At 38.6% G+C, this 18338-nt stretch overlaps 1 protein-coding gene across 4 annotated transcripts in view; it reads left to right on the plus strand.

Moving 5' to 3' along the window:
- LOC100746196 (acetylcholine receptor subunit alpha-like) overlaps positions 1-18338 on the plus strand; it is a 102388-nt gene that overhangs the window by 61004 nt on the left and 23046 nt on the right. For all 4 annotated transcript variants that reach the window (XM_024371414.2, XM_012392170.3, XM_003493779.4 and 1 more), the window contains one exon: positions 15555-15672. In XM_024371414.2, the coding sequence (XP_024227182.1) occupies positions 15621-15672 (52 nt within the window). In that variant the 5' untranslated portion in view covers positions 15555-15620. The remainder of the gene's footprint in view (positions 1-15554; positions 15673-18338) is intronic.

The raw sequence follows: 18338 nt of genomic DNA on the forward strand, positions 1-18338 counted from the left end.
AGTTACGAAAGCGGTTTGCGTTAATACTGCTGGAAAAAATGTATGCAAATGTAAACATTTAAGTAGGAGAAACGAACGCAATATCGTCCAGGCGTCATATTTTGTAAAAAAAAAAAAAAGTATCGGCTGAGCGTTAGTGGAACCGACACAGAATTCAAATTATAGATAAATACGTGTAAAGGACACATTTTAATCGTATCGTTGTTAATGGAAACAATTTCTCCTCCGTGCTGGTCCTCATGGTTTAATAAGTCCAATACGTGTCAAGGTAACTTTTAGAAAAACATTCTTAATAAATAAAATTGCAAGAAATTTGTGCTTGTGATAGTCCGTATTATTATGTTATTATAGTCATTTGAAAGAAAGACCCGGCCAAAAGAAAGTCTAAATAATCCTGAACATTCGAACCAATGATGTTTACATATTACACGACGATATTAGAAAGAAAGCAATTGTTCGATCAGGTTCGATCAGGGATTCGTTGGGAAATGGAAATTCGCTAAGGATGCGGGAGAAAAGGACAATGTACACAAGGGCGAGGGTAGTCTAAGAGAAAAAATTGGCATATTGAAATTCCGAGGAGCCATGGCTCGGTGCAAGAAGAAGCCGCAGCCAGCAGCTAACGGTTGCGGCACCCTCGTAACCCAATTTAGAAGAGGACACAAAAGAGTATTCGGTGATATTGAGCCGTGAGATGCGACCTACTTGCAAACCGACCGACCGACCGTTTCTGCCTTACCTTTTCCCTTCTTCCTTCCTTCGAACCGCCGTGTTTTTACCTCCTCCTCCTCCTTAGCGACACCTTTTCGCGATTTCACCGACGATATCTGCACCTATAGTTTTACTTTTTCGATTATACGATGGGATTTATACGATTTTGATTCACTTTAAAATTAAATTTCCGTACAAGAGCGAAGGTTTTCGAGCGTTTTTAGACAATTTCTCAAGAATCGTCTTAGATAGTACGAATTTCGGAGTTTCAGTTCCTAATATATAATTACGCGAACTAATCTTCGTGTTTGTTTTTCTCCCATGATAAACACAATCCAGCTTGTAAATATAGCAAAGTGTCAATCGCCAGCAACCGTGTTCAGCATCACCAATAAACTAAAATTAGCTCGGAAGATCGATTTCAGTCATCGACCTAACGGGTTCTCTCGAAACTCCACTTGCCTCGGATCAAATCGGACTCTCGCGTCGATTTCTATTAGAAAAGATGATGTAAATTATTCTAATAAATTACACATCGCTGAAGCTTTTTCCTCAAACGGTAAACTGCCAATAGAAAAAACAAATGAAAGAAAAATCGTTGGAGGAATCGATGAGAATCTTTGATAAACGAGATCACGCGCATATTACCATTTTACGATGCGAGCGTGATAAATCACAGTTTACAATCATTGAATTGAAGCACTAAGCCGTCGAATAAAAGGAACAGAAAGAAGAAAAAAAACAAGAAAAAGTAAATAAACAAAGATCGTTGTGAAAATCGATACTTTTCCATAAATGAGAACACGGGCGTTGCTAGTTTACGATGCACGCGTGATAAATCGCTTATAATCCGATGTCGAAGCATAGAGGGTGCAGCGTTTGTTTCTCGTTTGAGGCGTTCCGCGAATATTTTTCATCGACGTTTCCATTTCCATCCGGACGATCTGTCGCGCCGCCGTCCACCGGCTCGAAACTCAATTTACGGAAAATCGTAAATCCTGAAAGTGGGGGGAGTGAGTTCCAGGCATTTTCGCTGCTGCGTCTAATGGACAAATAAATGGATGGACAACCGCTCGAATGAAATTCATTTTTCACTGACTACTCCAAGCTCTTCGAGAAATGAAAAAAGAAGTTGAAGAAGTGAAGAAGAAATCAAAAAGATAGCGCGAGAGACGATTAATGTAAACTGAAATGATTATGAGTATCGAACAGTTATTTCCTTGGAACTTGTGCCATTTGGAGAAATCGATACTGATTTTGATTTATGGGTATTTTTGGGATAATATCTTGATAGCGTCAGCTCAGTAGTTTCTATTCTTCCTTTGATTGTTTTTAAAGATGCTATTTGATCGCAAAGTTCTTTCGAATAGTTTAGTAACAGGAACGAATTAAAAATGGTAATCTGGTAACTTTTTGTAATTTGATCATTTTCGGATGATCTAGTCTGATAGAAAGAATCTAGTAATTTGTGTTACGCAAGTTGTATACGATCGAAGAACGTGGTTAATCGTAATAGAAATAGTCTGATAATAAAAAGGAAAATTTATCTTCTGTCTCTGTTTGAATACTAAATGACAGTTAAGGGATCTGGATGCAAACATTGGGTGAATCTAAAAAGATTAGTTAGTTCCTTTATTTGTAACGTTTAATATCGTATCAATTGCTTCATTTTGTATATTATTCATATTTTTGCACATTTTTCCGTAGAAACAAATATCATATACCTTTTTCACATAACACGTACGTACAAGGATCATTAAAAAATCTTCTAAGTATCTTTTACAATAAATATTTCTAAAAATTGCTTGAATACCACTCGCTGTATCTGCTTTCTATACTATGAAACGATCTCAAAACATCGATTTCTAGCCGCTATTCGAAAAGAACATACTCTCTACTGCTACTCTGAACAGCATTTCAACCCGCTCGTCGAACAAACTTGATCTGCGAATTGCAAAACTGGATTTTCTTGTATCGCCGAATCGTCGTTATCGCATCCGCTATGGTTGAACAGGTTTCTGCACCACTGGATAGTAGCATTTTGATGCAGTCGGCCGATTCTTTTGCATTCTGCGTGACACACATGCGACCAGGACGCGTTTTCCTTGGAAGTTTGCCACCGTATCCCTCTCCTCGAATATCTTGGAACACGCGTGCCACGTCTTTCAAGTAGAATGTGTATACTGACGTTTCCAATGAGGATGAAACTGTCGAAGGACTACTAGACTTGATCACAAGTCATGCAACTACTCATCCTGGATGGCGAAAACTTGTCCAACTTAAACTTTTAACTGTGCTGAATTCATCCGGAATGTTTATCATCCGATTCTCTGTCTTTGACTCTGTCACCAGGGCTTTCATAATTGATTTAGCTTTCTCTCACATTGCAGAATTGGTTATCGATGCATTACATATTTATGACCGGATCTTTAATCGTGAAACTTTGATTTCAATCCTTATAGAGATTTATCGGCTCTGACAATGTCGAATATTTTATCGGTCGGTTTATTACATTGGTCAAATTTTGATGGATAAATCGCATAGTTACGTCGTGATCTTTTTTATTCAGAAACATTATTCAAATAGCAAACAGAAAGAAACATCTACAGAGGTTGAATGCTTTTGGAAGAGACAGAACGTGATGACGACAGATAGAGATGTAAAGGATATCCGAAGATGTCGATTTTATTTTTCTAAATGAAATGTACAGTCAAGTACATACATTGACATACATGTCGAGTTTCCTAATAAGTCATTTAAATTTCTAATGGAAAGATGCAAAGAGATCGATGTTATTATGTACGTATTTTCTTTTATGGTCTTCCATTCGGGATATATATAGCAATGCATTAAAATTTGCGAATTCCTTAACACCTTTGAGATTAAACTTCTCAACTGCAATGTTAGGAAGATATTTCTATCCTATTGCATCTAAGAAAAAACCTACTTTACTGCTTGCTTACTCTTTTAAATTTCTTGCTAAGCCACCGTAACCATGGTCGACTGTAAAATCATCGAACCTCGCGTAAAATCTGTAGAGTAAAACTTTTAGAGATATTTTCCTTGATTCGTATCTACAATTTTCTGAATTTCTGTTAATGATTTATATCTCACCGACAAAAACGCCTCCGATTCGTTCATTGAGCAAATTATATTAATGATCGGCCGAGGAAGAATCCACTAATCATTTAGGAAAGTTTCCTCGTTGTAAATGAAGGTAATCTTCCATCAACTCTTGTTCTATTTGAAATCACAAGAAGCATTCAATCTTTTAGCACGAAGAAGCAGAAACAAACTGATGGGTTGACGATAACGACCCTTAATAACGGAGCTCAATTTTCATGCAAATGTATCAGTTCTGTTATTCAGGCGTGCTATGATCTATGATCCATCAGTATGATCTGTAACGGGTTTGACGATCGAGTCGAGAAAATTCGAGAGTTTGAAGACGTATAAAAAAAGGAAAAATAAGGAAACTTCTTTCGTAGAAGTTCGAGGATATCGATAATTACTCTAGATGTTATCTTTGTTGAAAATCAGGCGGGGCATTGTTGAAGAAAAACACGCTTCTTCCAAGAAACCAAAGAAACTTCGCGGAACTCGAGAAGATTCAATAGACTACAAACGAGGGATTGAATCATCCACGATAATTCCATCGGGCACTTTCAGTACCATTCTCGTTCGAAATCGAGAAACTGAGAAATTGAAATTATGTAGAAGTCCTTCTTCCATGCACAATTAAATCTTACATTCACGAAGCCGAATCCATCAAACCAACAGACAATGGTAATAATAAATTGTCCATAATCATTATAGATAACATTTTACCACTCGATCGATATAGATAAACAAATTCATCAAACCCAAGGGTTAATAATAACAGATTGTCCACAACCATCATAAATAACCACTCCATCGATCTGCAAAAACAGACACTAATCCGGAAAATGATAATAATAATAAGACATTGTCCATGATCAATTAGATGTAACATTTTACCACTCGATCAATCTACCAAAACGAAACTTCAGATTTACAAAGACGAAGCAAGTTTCCGCCGTGAATCCATCAAACTGCAGGGAAGAAATATCATCTAAATTCATTAGGGATACCTTTTTACCATCGAACAAGAAAAAACAGCAATCAGTCTACGATATCACACTCTGTCTTTCTTTCTTTCTTTCTTTCTTTCTTTCTTCTTCAATCCTTTTGTACTATTATCTTCGCCAAAAATCCATCCGGTAAAGTCGAGTCGAGAAACGAAGGGTTCAAAGCGCTTCAGGGTATCCGTCGACGTTATCGGTGGACTGAAATCGAAGAAATTTGCGAGGGTTGCGAAAGGATCGAGACACCCGAACGTTGATATTTAATTTTCCATGAGCCGAACCAGCCGGCAGTTGAATTGATTCCACCGAGAAGAGCTTTCTCTCGTGGAATCGGCCTCGATCGGTTGCCTGTATAGGCCGATACGTTGGGATTCCCACAGAATTTCACCCTCTCACTCCTGCACCCCTACTGATATTCAATTATCTGTGAATAAAGTAGACTCGCGGCAGAATCCACTGGTTTTGTTCCCGTTTCGAACAATTTTCACAGTCGCGATGTCTTCTACTTGCTTTAGCTTCCGTTTTTCCTTATTCTTCCTTCCCTCCTTCCATCTCTTCGTTCCTCTCGTCAACTGATTTTTGCAGAAACGCTGGATGTTGTTCGATCTTGAGTCTGAATTCTATAATTTTATCGATGTAATTTTTATCGATGTAATTTTATTAGTAAGATAAAAAGTAACAAATCAGCGAAGTTGTTGGTATTTAAGAATTTGTGAGATCGAAGGCTCGCGTGATAAAATATGTCGAGATTAAAATTAATTGAGAGTAGATATAGAATAATGAACTTTTATTCGCGCTCTCAGCGAATCTGAGAAAACGAAGACTAAAATTACAGCACAATATCCCGCTTAATTCTATTTACACTATTTTCATGTCCGCTTTTTTCAATTTTTGTTTCCTACAAACATAGAATTAAACTTGTTTAACGAAAACATCATCCCCTAAAACACGTAACCTTTAGCAACCTGAAAAAAAACGCTTGCTAAATAAAAATTTATCGTTCATATTTTTCTATGCTGTGTTGGAATTACGACGCCGAGTCTCGTAAATTCATTTGGTTTATCTGCCTCTGTTAGCGCTCACGTCGCGAAACAAAATATCTCGCAACGACTCCAATTTTCTCTGCCTTCAAATACATTCCTTATAAAAGTCCTCAAATTCTCGCAACTTCCACCACTTATCTCCCGAAATTTCCAGCGAAATTTTGATTTTGTACAAAACGATTACGTGTTTGCCTCCGTAATGCATCGTAACAAGGGATGAAGCAATCGAAACCTCGAAACCTTGAAACCCATGGAAGCTCGAAAAGTTTCAAGTAAAAATAATCGAACTGGCTTTGCGTTCAGACTTTAGGTCCATTCATAGGTCGAGGAAAAATCATTTAACCTACTGAAAAAGATCGGTTAACATTTTCGAACAAAGTAGATACTCCTTAGGGCAAAAGGAGAAAAATTAAACGCTTCTTCGAGATTCTTTCGTAAATTCGAGGATCACGTTTCGACTTCTAATCGCAATATAATCGTCAGTGATCCAAAATATTGCGAATAGAATATCTCAAAATATTTCTTTCTTCAGTTGCATTCGGTTAACCGTATTTAACAGGCGAGCTTGCAGCCTACAAGCCGCAGCCTCTGTAAACAGCTCACCACGTTCGAGAAAAGCTGGTTCATGCAGTATGCAGATATCCATCATGGCCGGAGGCAGACGGCATAGGAACACGTACCGCATCCATTTACCTCATGGAAAATTAATTATCATCCGTTCCACCGGCACTCGTATCCTCTTGAATCTGAAATTTCTGCCAGTTCTCGCTCCAGCGTAAACATTCTTCCCCTCTAACCCTTTCTCACTCTTCTTCTTCTTCTTCTTCTTCTTACAATTTAGGTTTTATCTCCTCCCGTTGAATCTCGTCTTTCGACTCGATGCGTTTTTGTCGCTGACGGAGTGGCCTTACCCACCACTTATCTTCCACTTGTTTTCGTAAAATTGGATTTTCCATTGGGGAGAAAGGTAAACCGCGCGGCTTAAAATCTGTGAGAGAAGGAATTGGCGCGGTGATATGTTACAAATTCAACGAGGCTCGGCGAAGTGGCTGTTGCCGTTCGCGGACGTGTTGCGGAATGATGCTTTGAAGAAAGCTTTTACGTTTTTGGCGAGGGGACGAAGGAAATATCGGCGCGCAGAAAAGAATTAGGGCGTTCCCTACGGAAAGATATTCTGGGGACTTAAAATTAAAAATAAGTTGAACAACAAGGTAGTGAAGTAAACAGGAAATCGAGAATATGAATAAGCAAACAGGAAATGTAAAGGAACAAATAGAATAAACCGAATAAACCGAATATCTGTAAATGCAATGAATAAAGCGATAGTATTCGCCGAAATTTTTCTATGAAAAATAATTGTCGATAACATATTGGCAGATCTTTTGCATTCTTTTCCATTTTCCAATAATACTGCTATTTAATTAAGATTCTGCAGTTTAATCACATTGCCATTTAATTATCCGTTCGTAAAGAACGTGAAAACTAATCGAGTATCGACAAATCGACGATCGATCACTTAACTTTTCTTCGAATTTACTGGTTCAAAAACCAGTATCTTTAATGAAGAAACTTATCCAATCAAGATCGATCACTATTCTTCCCTTTTACTGGTTCGCATAATTCGCGTATTTCTCGAATCGCGAAGAATTTGTAATCGCACGTTAAAAGAATATCCGTCAAAATCACCGATCTTCGTCTACGCTGCAGTTTAGCCGAAGAAAATACCAACTGCGTAAGTTCAATTTTTACAAATATCTACTAAACGAGTAGAACCAGCGCTGAGAATTGTTTCGCTCACTAAATATTATAAACATCGTAACTATACTTTGTTCCTGCATGTTCCATGCATTCTATGCATTTTTACATCTTTCAATTTTGTCGTAAACGCATAAAATTCCGCGATCTATATATCAAATTCGTAGATGTACTCTGACAGACTGAACTTATACAGCGACCTAATATAAAAGAAACATAAAATCCTGCCCGTATTTCAAATATAATCCCTCGATTGCTATGCCGTATACACGAAGCTCAATTTGTATGACAATCGAGGAAAACGCGGATCGACCGATCGTCTTATCATCGAGATGGTCGATTCATCGGCCGATCCACGATGATTTATTGCCCAGGTCCTAAGCCCTTCATCCATCAGTGTCCAAGGGAACAAAAAGAGAGAGGTGGAAAGAGAGAGAAAAAAGGGTTATCGACCGCAACTTGTCGATACTCAGTTTAGTCGTGATTACAAGCTGCTCGCCGAGCGAGCCATGCTTTTCAGCCCTGGCGCGGCGTTACGTTCTCTCGAATCTCGTTGGAAACACGTCGGACGAAAAACGTGTTATCGATCGTCATTTAGGATGCCATAACAACGATATTATGAGGTTTCGCAGCGAAAACACGAACAGCGATTAAAATGTATTTTTGAGTTGGCGAGTTTCAATTGTTATCGTTGTTAGGCTTGTCTTTGTGTGAAACAGAATTTGTTAATGTTGATAATTTGTGCTATATCGGAGAACCTATTATTATGTGATATTAATTTATCTCATAATAACATTTATAATATTACATATTATTTTAATCGTGCAACAGGAATCGATTGTGAATAGTAAAACATTTCTGCGATAATATCTCATCTTTTGCAATTTTTATTTTTTTTTTTTTTTAATTAAAGCGATACCTAGGAAACGAGTAGCACAGTGCAAGTTAAACAGTAACGTTGCTAATTTTAATATATAGCGAGATCTTCGATAAAGCCACTAGGCTCTCAAACATTGCGATTTATCGATTCGTTCCACGACTGTAGATTTAACCCGTTGAAAATGGTCTAACTTTTGGTCAACGATTCACCAGACTCGCGAAGCTCAGCTTCTCTGATGTTATCAATGAAACCAGGAAGCGGAAGTTCGATAGAAATCGAAGGTATTAAAATTCGCTTGGCTCGCGGAAATTTCATCGAAGTGTCTGACACGAAAAGTCGGCAGCTCCGCGAAATTCACGTTTTAACAAGGATAACACGTGGTAGCTCGCTCACTCTATGAATTTAACTACCTTCCACACATTTTCTCTCTCTTCTTTTTTATATCCTTTTCTTTTCTATCGTTCGTTCGTAGAATAATCGTAACATTTAACCGTAATGCGGTTGCACAATTGTGCCGCGTTTAATTGTTCCCCGGTGACGATGCGTGGCCATTATTAAATTCATAAATCTTATTTCATCGCTGACTAATGGGATTTCGAGCCGTATCCACGAGTTTATATAGCAGACTCGTGTTTGAATATCAGCCTATCTTATCGATTGGTTAATATTGTTTGAAAATGATCGTTTTTTTTTTACGAAAGTAAAATAGCTCTTTTAATAGATTTTAATTTAGATAATTTAGATAATTAAGTGCACAAACAGGTTTCATTTACCGATTTGTCAAGTAAGCTATGATTTCGTCTCGTTCGGTTAAAGCTGTTGCTAATTCCGGTTACGAGATCTTCCTTGAGGAGCCAAGGGGAAGAATCAAGGTGGAAAAGTTAAAGTTTCCAGAGTTTCGAACATTGTCGCCGCGCAATGAATGGATATCCGAGCGATGAAAATGAGCAGAGGCGTATAAAAAAGGTAATCTGACCCGCAAACAGCGTATTAAAATTAATGAAGCAAGCCGGTGAATTTATTCAGCAACAAGTTGCCCGCGATTCTCAGCGTCGAAACGCATTCATCGCCACGAGATACAAAGGTGCAACGACGCCGTTGAATCGGATCTGTGAATCGTTGTGTGAACGAGTTAATAGCGCGGACAGAAAACGCTTTTAACTGAATGGATCTCGAATATTCGAGATCGACGTAGCCGCGGTTGAGCATGAGTGCCGTTCCAACAACTCGCTTATAACTAGGAAATTAAGGAAGAACCTTCTGATTCGGGACAAATTAATTATCAGAGAATTTATGAAGGTTAATCGTTCTAATTCCAGGATTTCGTTTGTACGATCTTTAACCGATCATTAAGGGAAACTGTGACTTGCTGAAAAAATTGATAGGTTCTCTTTAATCATTGTATCGTGAATTTGTTTTAGAAGTTGGATATTTCTTCTGGTTTTCAAATAGATTCGTTGTTACTAATAGACTGATTAAAAAATAAATAAAGATTGAGATAAAGAGAACGAAGACGAGAAGAATTAAATAGTTTTTATTATTAGCAGGTCATCGTGAAAATTTCCGTCGTTTTAAGCTGTTCGTCTTGATACGAACGTACCTGCGTTAAGACTGAATATTTTTATTGCAAATAAATTTCACGGTGTTCCATACACTTCTACCAAGGAATTACCGGAACACTATGCAAGAACAGTATTTCTAGATAACTCGGTAGAAGACAGAAAGCAAAGAGACTATAACTAGCTTTCCATTTGTTTCTAACAAATTAGACCAAGCTTAATTAAGATTGCCCGTTTTAATAAAACTAACAGAAACTGCCAATTACTATAAACATACTGTATAGTACAAATGCAATGGTAAAACAGAATAAAGGAGAAAACAGCTAAACACCTACAGCTAGACGCCTCGTTCTCTTCGAAATCACAAAACACAAAAACACCGCATAATCAACAAGAAGAGAAAACGGAGATTTTCCAGAACAATTTCCCTAAAATTCATCGACCATTGTTTCTCCTCGAATACCTTTGCTTGGAAAGGTCGATTCGACGGGTTAATCGTGTCGCAACGCGGCCGTGTCATCGTTCGCTCGAGCGAATCGCGTCGAGACGACGAATCCACTCGACGAGACTTCTACTGTTCGGCTTTTATTTCCAGACCGAAAGTTAGTTCTACGAAGTACGATCGATCGAACTCGTCTCTGTCGGGGTGGTTCTCGCTCGTGCCTCGAGACTGGCTAATTATCTGGCTACGTTCGCTCCAGTCTCGTCAGCCACGCGTGACGAGAGCCTCAACCCTTTAACCAGGTAAGCTGCTCGCGCGAAATTACGCGCCGACCACTCCCGCCAGCCGAATGCTCTGCCGACGCTACCTGGCAATTTCTTGGCAATTCTTACTCTTCCCAATGTCTGGGGAATCTCGCGTTAAATCATTCGAAATCAGAGCCACCAGCAGACGTACTGGGTGGTACAAGAGTAAATACTTTTGGAGTGGTGTAGGAAGAATTATAGAAAAATATATGCAACGAGGGACGAAAGAAGGTTGAAAAAATTCAACCACAATGGCACTCCATTTATTGTAACGAAATTTTAGTTAGTGACGATGTTAATGAACATTTGCTGATTAAATACATTTACCCGAGTGTGAGCTATCACGTCCTATTGTGTCCGAACGACAAACAATAGATAATGGAGAAAATCAATGAATTCCTATTATGTGAACTTTGAATTGCATAAACTGCCTGTCTTCCAACAAATTCAAATAAAGGGAGTTCTACGCGTAATTGCATTTCTATCTCCGTGTTCTATCATAGATATAGGATTTAAAAAAGCACATTTGTCCTTTAAGCTAGGTCTCCATCGCAAGTTGCTTTCGATAATATTTCTCGCAAGTGGACACTGCCTTGAAAGTGACTATCCGATCCGATCCGATAGCGGCTTGGATAGTCGGCTATCTCTCAGTGCAGTATCCATTCGCGGGAGATACTATCGAGAGCGATAGTTTTACTCTCAAATGGACATCTTCTTTCGAAGCACTATAAATCTGAAATTACTTGGAAAGTTTTATTTCGAGAAAAAATTGCAGACTAAATTAAGTTAGATTCGATATGACAACTTTATTCATATACTCGTCGCTGTATATTTATCAGAATAATAGTAACGGGAAAGGAAGTTTTTAACGTGGTACGTATTACGAGCATCCTGTAATAAAATAAATAAATCCTTTGTTTGATGGTAGCGGTCTTAATAGACAGAAGCTGTAAACTTTTGCCACGGCAGAGGAACCACTCACAGGTAAAGATTACAACCGTTAACGGTAGTGCTACGTGTCCTCTGCAACTAGCCACTTTTAGTTACTTTATGGGGATCATTTCGCAACGAACAATTACCATCAACGGCTTTCGTCGGACAAACAGAGAATTCCCAGCGGTTTTCAACATAAAGCGAACACAAGCTTAACAGCTCGTAACCATAATCGCCTCCCATAACGAAAGGATTAAACGGAACGAGCAGATCCACGCGCACGAGCCTCATATTCCGCTGTTGTTTTTCTTTGCCGTGCTAGATTACCCTCTAGTATTAAAAGTCCGAATCCGTACAAAACGTCGAGTAGAAATAATATGCAGTCCGGGAGAAACTATCCAGAAATTAAGGTCGCAATATCTGCATTAAAGAAACGTTTCTCGGACGGAGAAACGCGGCCGTTCGCGTTTATCGCGCGAAAGAAGATCAAAGAAGACGATTACGTGCACGCGAAGATGAAATCTATCCTGCTTTTTAACATACGCGAACGAATCGTCCATGTTTCGTTCTGATTCCAACGAAAATCTCTGCTATGCAGATCCCTTTCTGTCTTTCGTTTCTAGGGAGAACGTAACGATGCAGGAAAATAAATAGAAAGACGTGGGAACGAAAGATTCGATAGGTTTTTAAGAAGACGAGGTCCAAATCTTGTTCACAGCCTTAAGAAGTATTTCATTTTCTTATCTCGTTCCATTGGTACAATTTCTTCCACTATGATGTTCTTTGATATGGCCAGTTCTCGTTATAGCAGGACACTGCGGCGATCGGTTAAAACTCTTATAATGTTTACAGTATTTAAACATTTAAACAAGGAAGATTACATCGTAAGAAAGTCTACTTAGCCAAAAAAGGAACATCTTCAATATAGGGCAATTATTATTTTTGCACAAATCTACTAAAGATAAAGTACTATTCGATTCTAGATCAATATCAATCACATCCCCTATAAGATGCGATCGTTATTAACAACTACCAACAAAGGATAAAAAGCGTACTTTATTACTTGCATGGACACCTAATCGAGAAAATATACTATCAAATTTATATCCATCTGTGTCGATAAATTGTATTTCTTAAAAAGCGACCCATTACCGACAAATATCCAGATGCAATAAAGAATCGTCGATATCTATATAAATAAGAATCGATCGTTATCGTCACACACGTTTACCAAGAAATGAAAGAAAAATGAAAAAACTATTAAGCCGTACGTGTTACGATATCAGCCAACTCTACCGAGAGGATTAATAATTACCAAGGTGCAACAATACGATCTGGAAATGCAATGTTACATAAGTGAATATAAACGGGAAAAAATGTGTAGGCTCGGTGGGCAACAAATTCAGTAGCAGGACTCTCTGCGATTCACCTTGTACCGTATTAGCGCTATAGCAGTCTGCGGCCGTGCAGAACGCACCGAGCTGCAGCCGCAGTTCTGCGGTCCACGTGGCGCGGAACGATGCGGCAGCTTGGAACGGATCGGGCGAACCGATTACCGATTACGTGCCCGTTCGTTCGCGAATTTTACCGCCACTGGAAATCGATTACTATTCTTTTCTCTTTGATTTTTCGAACGAAATTCGTGATGTAGAAACTGGAGATATCTCGAAGATGACTGACCTAGAAGCAGTTCGTTTATGCTATATATTTTTGTATATTTAAGCGAATTGGGAATTACCGATACGATACTGTGTTATATTATCTTATAAATTATTATATTATCAGAAGCGAGAGTTATATGTTTGGGGTAGATTTTATCAGCACGTATATTCAGCTGGCTATGCGTATTTGCATACGCGTTCGTTATATTTATTGGGATATTCGGAGTTTTATTTTAAGAATTATTTTATTTGATTTTGTATATTATTTTATTTATATTATAGGTCCAATATTGAACCGGTGAAATAACAAATTTATGATGAAATAATTAGAGAATATGAGCGACGGGAAACGTACAATTTGTACTGGATGTCCTAAAAATGTTCTAATATTTTTAATCGACAAATCAAAATTTAAAGTGACGATCATATAAATAGAGATAATCTTTGTATCAAATTTAACTTAATTTAATATAGCTCAGTCGTATCTAGTTCAGTGTGATCATAGTAATCATTATTGGAAATAAGAACTTGATAGTCGTTCTACGTTTACAGTGTTTCAAATTGCAAATGTATTTTTAAATGCTACATTATCAGAAAAAATAAAAATAATGTTTTCCATAATGGAATTATCAAATAACTTGATAAGCATTTCCCAATTACACATACACATGTATATGCTCGTCACTGTGCAATCTTGTCTTTTACCTGTAACGTGTTAAAAGTTTAACGGTTTACAGTATTTTCGAAATTCTGAATTATAAAAACCGTTCGTTACACAGTATACATTACGCGAACGATGAACATTTTCCGCAAAGAAAACTCCCGTTTACTCCATGTTTTACGTGGCTTTTATTCCCTCCACCTAATAAATATTCTAATACGATCCGCAACAGCGAACAACGTGGATGAACACTCGAAAGACAATTTCAATCTCTATCTTTCAGCGGTATAAAATCATTTTTCATTTTACGATCGACTTGAATTCTTCGATCGCGCTCTCGCGTTCCCGCATAGATACGAGCTGGCTTTCTTCAACGTTTCAACCGGATACATCACTTTTGCATTCTTCCTTTCCTCCTTTCTTGCTTGCTTCCTTCCTAGCATGCACATTCGATCGAGAAAAATCCACAAAAATCCGGGTCTCGAGATTTCCAGTTCAGTTTTAAAGTTTCGACGGGAATGTACAACGGTTGGCAGCCCTGGGGGAGGAGAGAAGCTGCTTATGTATCCGAGTTGCAGATTCAACGATATTTCAAGAGATACGCCATCGCGTTTCCGCTCGCCTAACTAAGAGAGATTTACGAGATCCGACGCGAAAATTTCAGCTAGGAATCCGAAATCACGTAATCACCAGCCTTATGACCGGCGTAAATTCCTGCAAGGAAAATTGGAATAAACGTACTTGCTAAAAACATCGGCTCAACCTGTCAGCTAACTCGTTTCTTTCCTTAATTGGAATTCGCCGTAGTATAAATGATTGATAAAGACGAGTTATTTAATTTTGATTCAGTATGGCGTAATATATTTTTAATAGGGGTATTACGACGTGTTGTGGAGTGATTTATGGATAAATAAATTATTTCCACAAGGTATTAAATAATCCAGAATTCAAACATGTTCTCTGCTTTTTTAATTTAAAAAGACACGGAAGGACAATTACATTATTACACAGAACGATTATAGAGGATATCTTTTCGTTCGTTAAGAGACGTTTTTGCAAAAAAAGAAAATGTTCTGTAATACTTGTCCGCTAAGGAGAATTAAACCGATGAGAGAAGAAATTATATCGCTTGAAAATATTTATACAAATATAGTAAAGTAACATGACTTGAAACTTCAAATTTCTATCGAAAGTTTTTTGATAGCACACGCGAATAATGTATCTCTTTTAAGCTTTCAAATTTAGCATTAGAATCGCACTTGTTACTTGTACCTCGCTTCGAAATTTCAATTTGTCTAGAGATTAAGCGTAAAATGTGATTCGTAGAGAAGAAAACCGTTGAAAGGATAAACAAATTATCGGGCAAAAAATTGATAGTGACGTATTGATTTGCGAATTGTGGTCATAAATCGAGAGAGAACGTGTTCTAACGCTAATTGCAAATGCTTATTCAAGGCACATGGTTGCACTCAATCGAACAACGTTCTCCCTGTTTCAGTGCTAGAACTGAAGGGTCCGGAGAGCACGAAGGCGAGAAGAAATGAGTTGGACGTGACACAATGACATGATGAAGAGCCTGGTGGGGATCATGTGGATAGTGTTGGTGCTCATATCAGGTAAGTTCAATAAATCTAGCCAACAATAAGGTACTCGCGTTTCGCCGTTCGCGGCTATTATGTTAGCGGACAAAGTCGAAATGGACGTTGACGTTCAGCCGCAGTTTATGGGCCCCATCGAATTGTAGAAATACGGCAGACATAAATAATTCAGTGTCTCGAGGTACACCGTTTCTCTATTAAAATACGAGGGGACGCGTTGTTTGTGAAAAGCGTGCGTCATCAACTGAAAATTTCAGATTTTATCGAACAATCGGAACTTATACATACCAAACTGTAAATTTCAGATATCAAAAATTACAAGCATCAAGGGATTCGAACATTGAAACAGTTTCGACTTCAGATATTGGAAATTTTTAATTTCAAGTTCCAAGTTTCAATTTCAGGGCTAATAACTTCACGTTCAAACGTTCAAGATCGAAATAGCATAATTCAAAATTCAAATCTACTGTATTCGATCTGATAAGGCTACGGATCGGCCATAGAATTCGTCGAACCGGGCCACGTTATTCCATTGTGAAGTCCGGACCCTGCGAGGCGCGAAGCCTATCATCTCTAGACAATAAACCGCCAAATATAACCGGCGACGAATAACTATCGTAGGAATAAGATACGACGTCTGCTGCATATGCATCAACCTTACTCACTTGGCTCCCATTCGCATGTAAATGCTTTACGACGCGCTAACAATGGCAACTATCAACGTCCAGTCATTTTTCCAGCGATAGTTAACGAACGTTTTGACTGCTTCGCGAAAAAGCACGCGAATGTTCATTATATTTCTCGAAAAGGATCTACGAAATTTCTGGTGTCGCGCTCGTCTTACGCAAAATTTAAGTCCTTTCAGTTATCTAGTAGATAACTGAATTTGATGAGAAACAATTGAATTTTTGTGTAAACGAGTCGTAGTGTAGGTCCTTGAACAATTTCATCGTGTTTTCCACGCGGCACTTCAATGTTAACGCCGTGTCTGGTTTTATGCCGTTTCAGATTGTTCGAATCTGCTGTATGTGAACGAAATTTATATTCATCTCTGTTAAACTATTCGGCTCGTCAGGATACGCTTCTAGGGTCGACTGTTCCTTCGCGTCTGCGTTAGAAATAGAGAGCATCTAACGGGAAACTGGAACAAGCTATAACTTGGAAACGATGCTAGACACGAGAAGAAAAAGTTACGAGGCGAATTAAGCGCGGCAGTTACGGCCGGTTCGAAGTTTCCGCGACGCTTGTGAGACGTGGTGCGCATGTACACAGGTGCGTAACATCGTACCCGTATAGATCCTGATACAGGCGCTTAATATGCGGTTCGTGTTGAACCAGTATTGTAATGCGGCGGTGATACAGGTGTTCGACCGATGTTCCGTTTGTGGGAATTGATGTCCTGTTCATGATCGTCGGCACAGATTTCGCGTAATTAATTCGATAAGAAACAGACGAAACGTAGGATCTATTGTTCTCGCTATAGAAGATACTGGAGAATGTTGAACGTCGTTGGAATACTGAAAATCGAGAATGCGTATCGAGTTAAATTCTGTTTAATCCTCGGTATCTTGGCAAGTTATATGTAAAGTATTATCTCTGCCCGTTTAGTTGGCGATTAAATTATATTTACCCTTGTCATTGAAGAAACTAATCTTGCTCTATCTGTCTGAACAATCACATACTCATTCCACTCAACTGTGTAAGCACGGGCTGCCCGAGCAAACACTATCCCATTCTACTTAGTCGGTTTACTTGGAACTTATATACCGTTTGTCTGACCACGCGTTGACTTGTACTACTTATTGAACTAGATAGGTTTCCTAATACTCACGCGGCTAAGTGCCTATTCTTATTTCCCCGGATTTAACTGGCAACTCTAGATGACTTCTAGTATTTGAACGGTTTTCAAATAAACCTACATTTGCCATGCATTAATTTCTGAAGGACCCATTATATCAAACTAGCTGAAAGGACCCATTATATCAAACTAGCTGAATTCCTACGTAGAATTCTCCCGCTAATCAATTTTTACGCTTCTGGTGAGAACATTTTATTGCTTTCTCCGTTACTACCATTTCTGTCAACAGCCCTTTTTATTCCGCGTAAAGATGCACAAGTCGAGTCCTTTCGCAAATATTGTTCCACGTATGACGGATGTTTTCGAGTTGAATATTCATCGATAAATAAACGTTAGATAAACGCGCTTTTTTTCTTCGTTCGATTGTTGAAAGCGGATACGGGACGAGATGTCAAGTTCGGTTCGATAAGGTCGCCAATGGATGATCGAAATAGAAAAAGACAAAGCACGAGACAGAAAAAAACACACAATAATATGGGAATTTTATCGAACAAGAATACGAAACGTAGAGAAACCCACTTCACCGTAGCGTATCGGTAACTCGGCTCGTTCTCCTTTGTCTCGTATCGATCTAATCGTCGACCAGGAACTGCGGCGTTCTCTCGTTGAAAATCTCAGCTGGAAAAGTTGCCGGCGTTTTTTTCCCCAGGAAATAAACAGCTTGATAAGTGGGTACTCGAGCCGCGGCCGGAGTATCATTTAAACATCCACCTCGCGCAGGCCTCTATATTTCTCGATACAACCGGCCTATCGAGCAATTCCGTCTCGCGCGAAACGCAATATCGCGTCGGTAATACAGTGCTAGTTCTTATTGCTCGTCGTCTAG

This window comes from Bombus impatiens, unplaced genomic scaffold (assembly GCF_000188095.3).
Source record: "Bombus impatiens unplaced genomic scaffold, BIMP_2.2 scf_1293, whole genome shotgun sequence".
Taxonomy (NCBI): domain Eukaryota; kingdom Metazoa; phylum Arthropoda; class Insecta; order Hymenoptera; family Apidae; genus Bombus; species Bombus impatiens.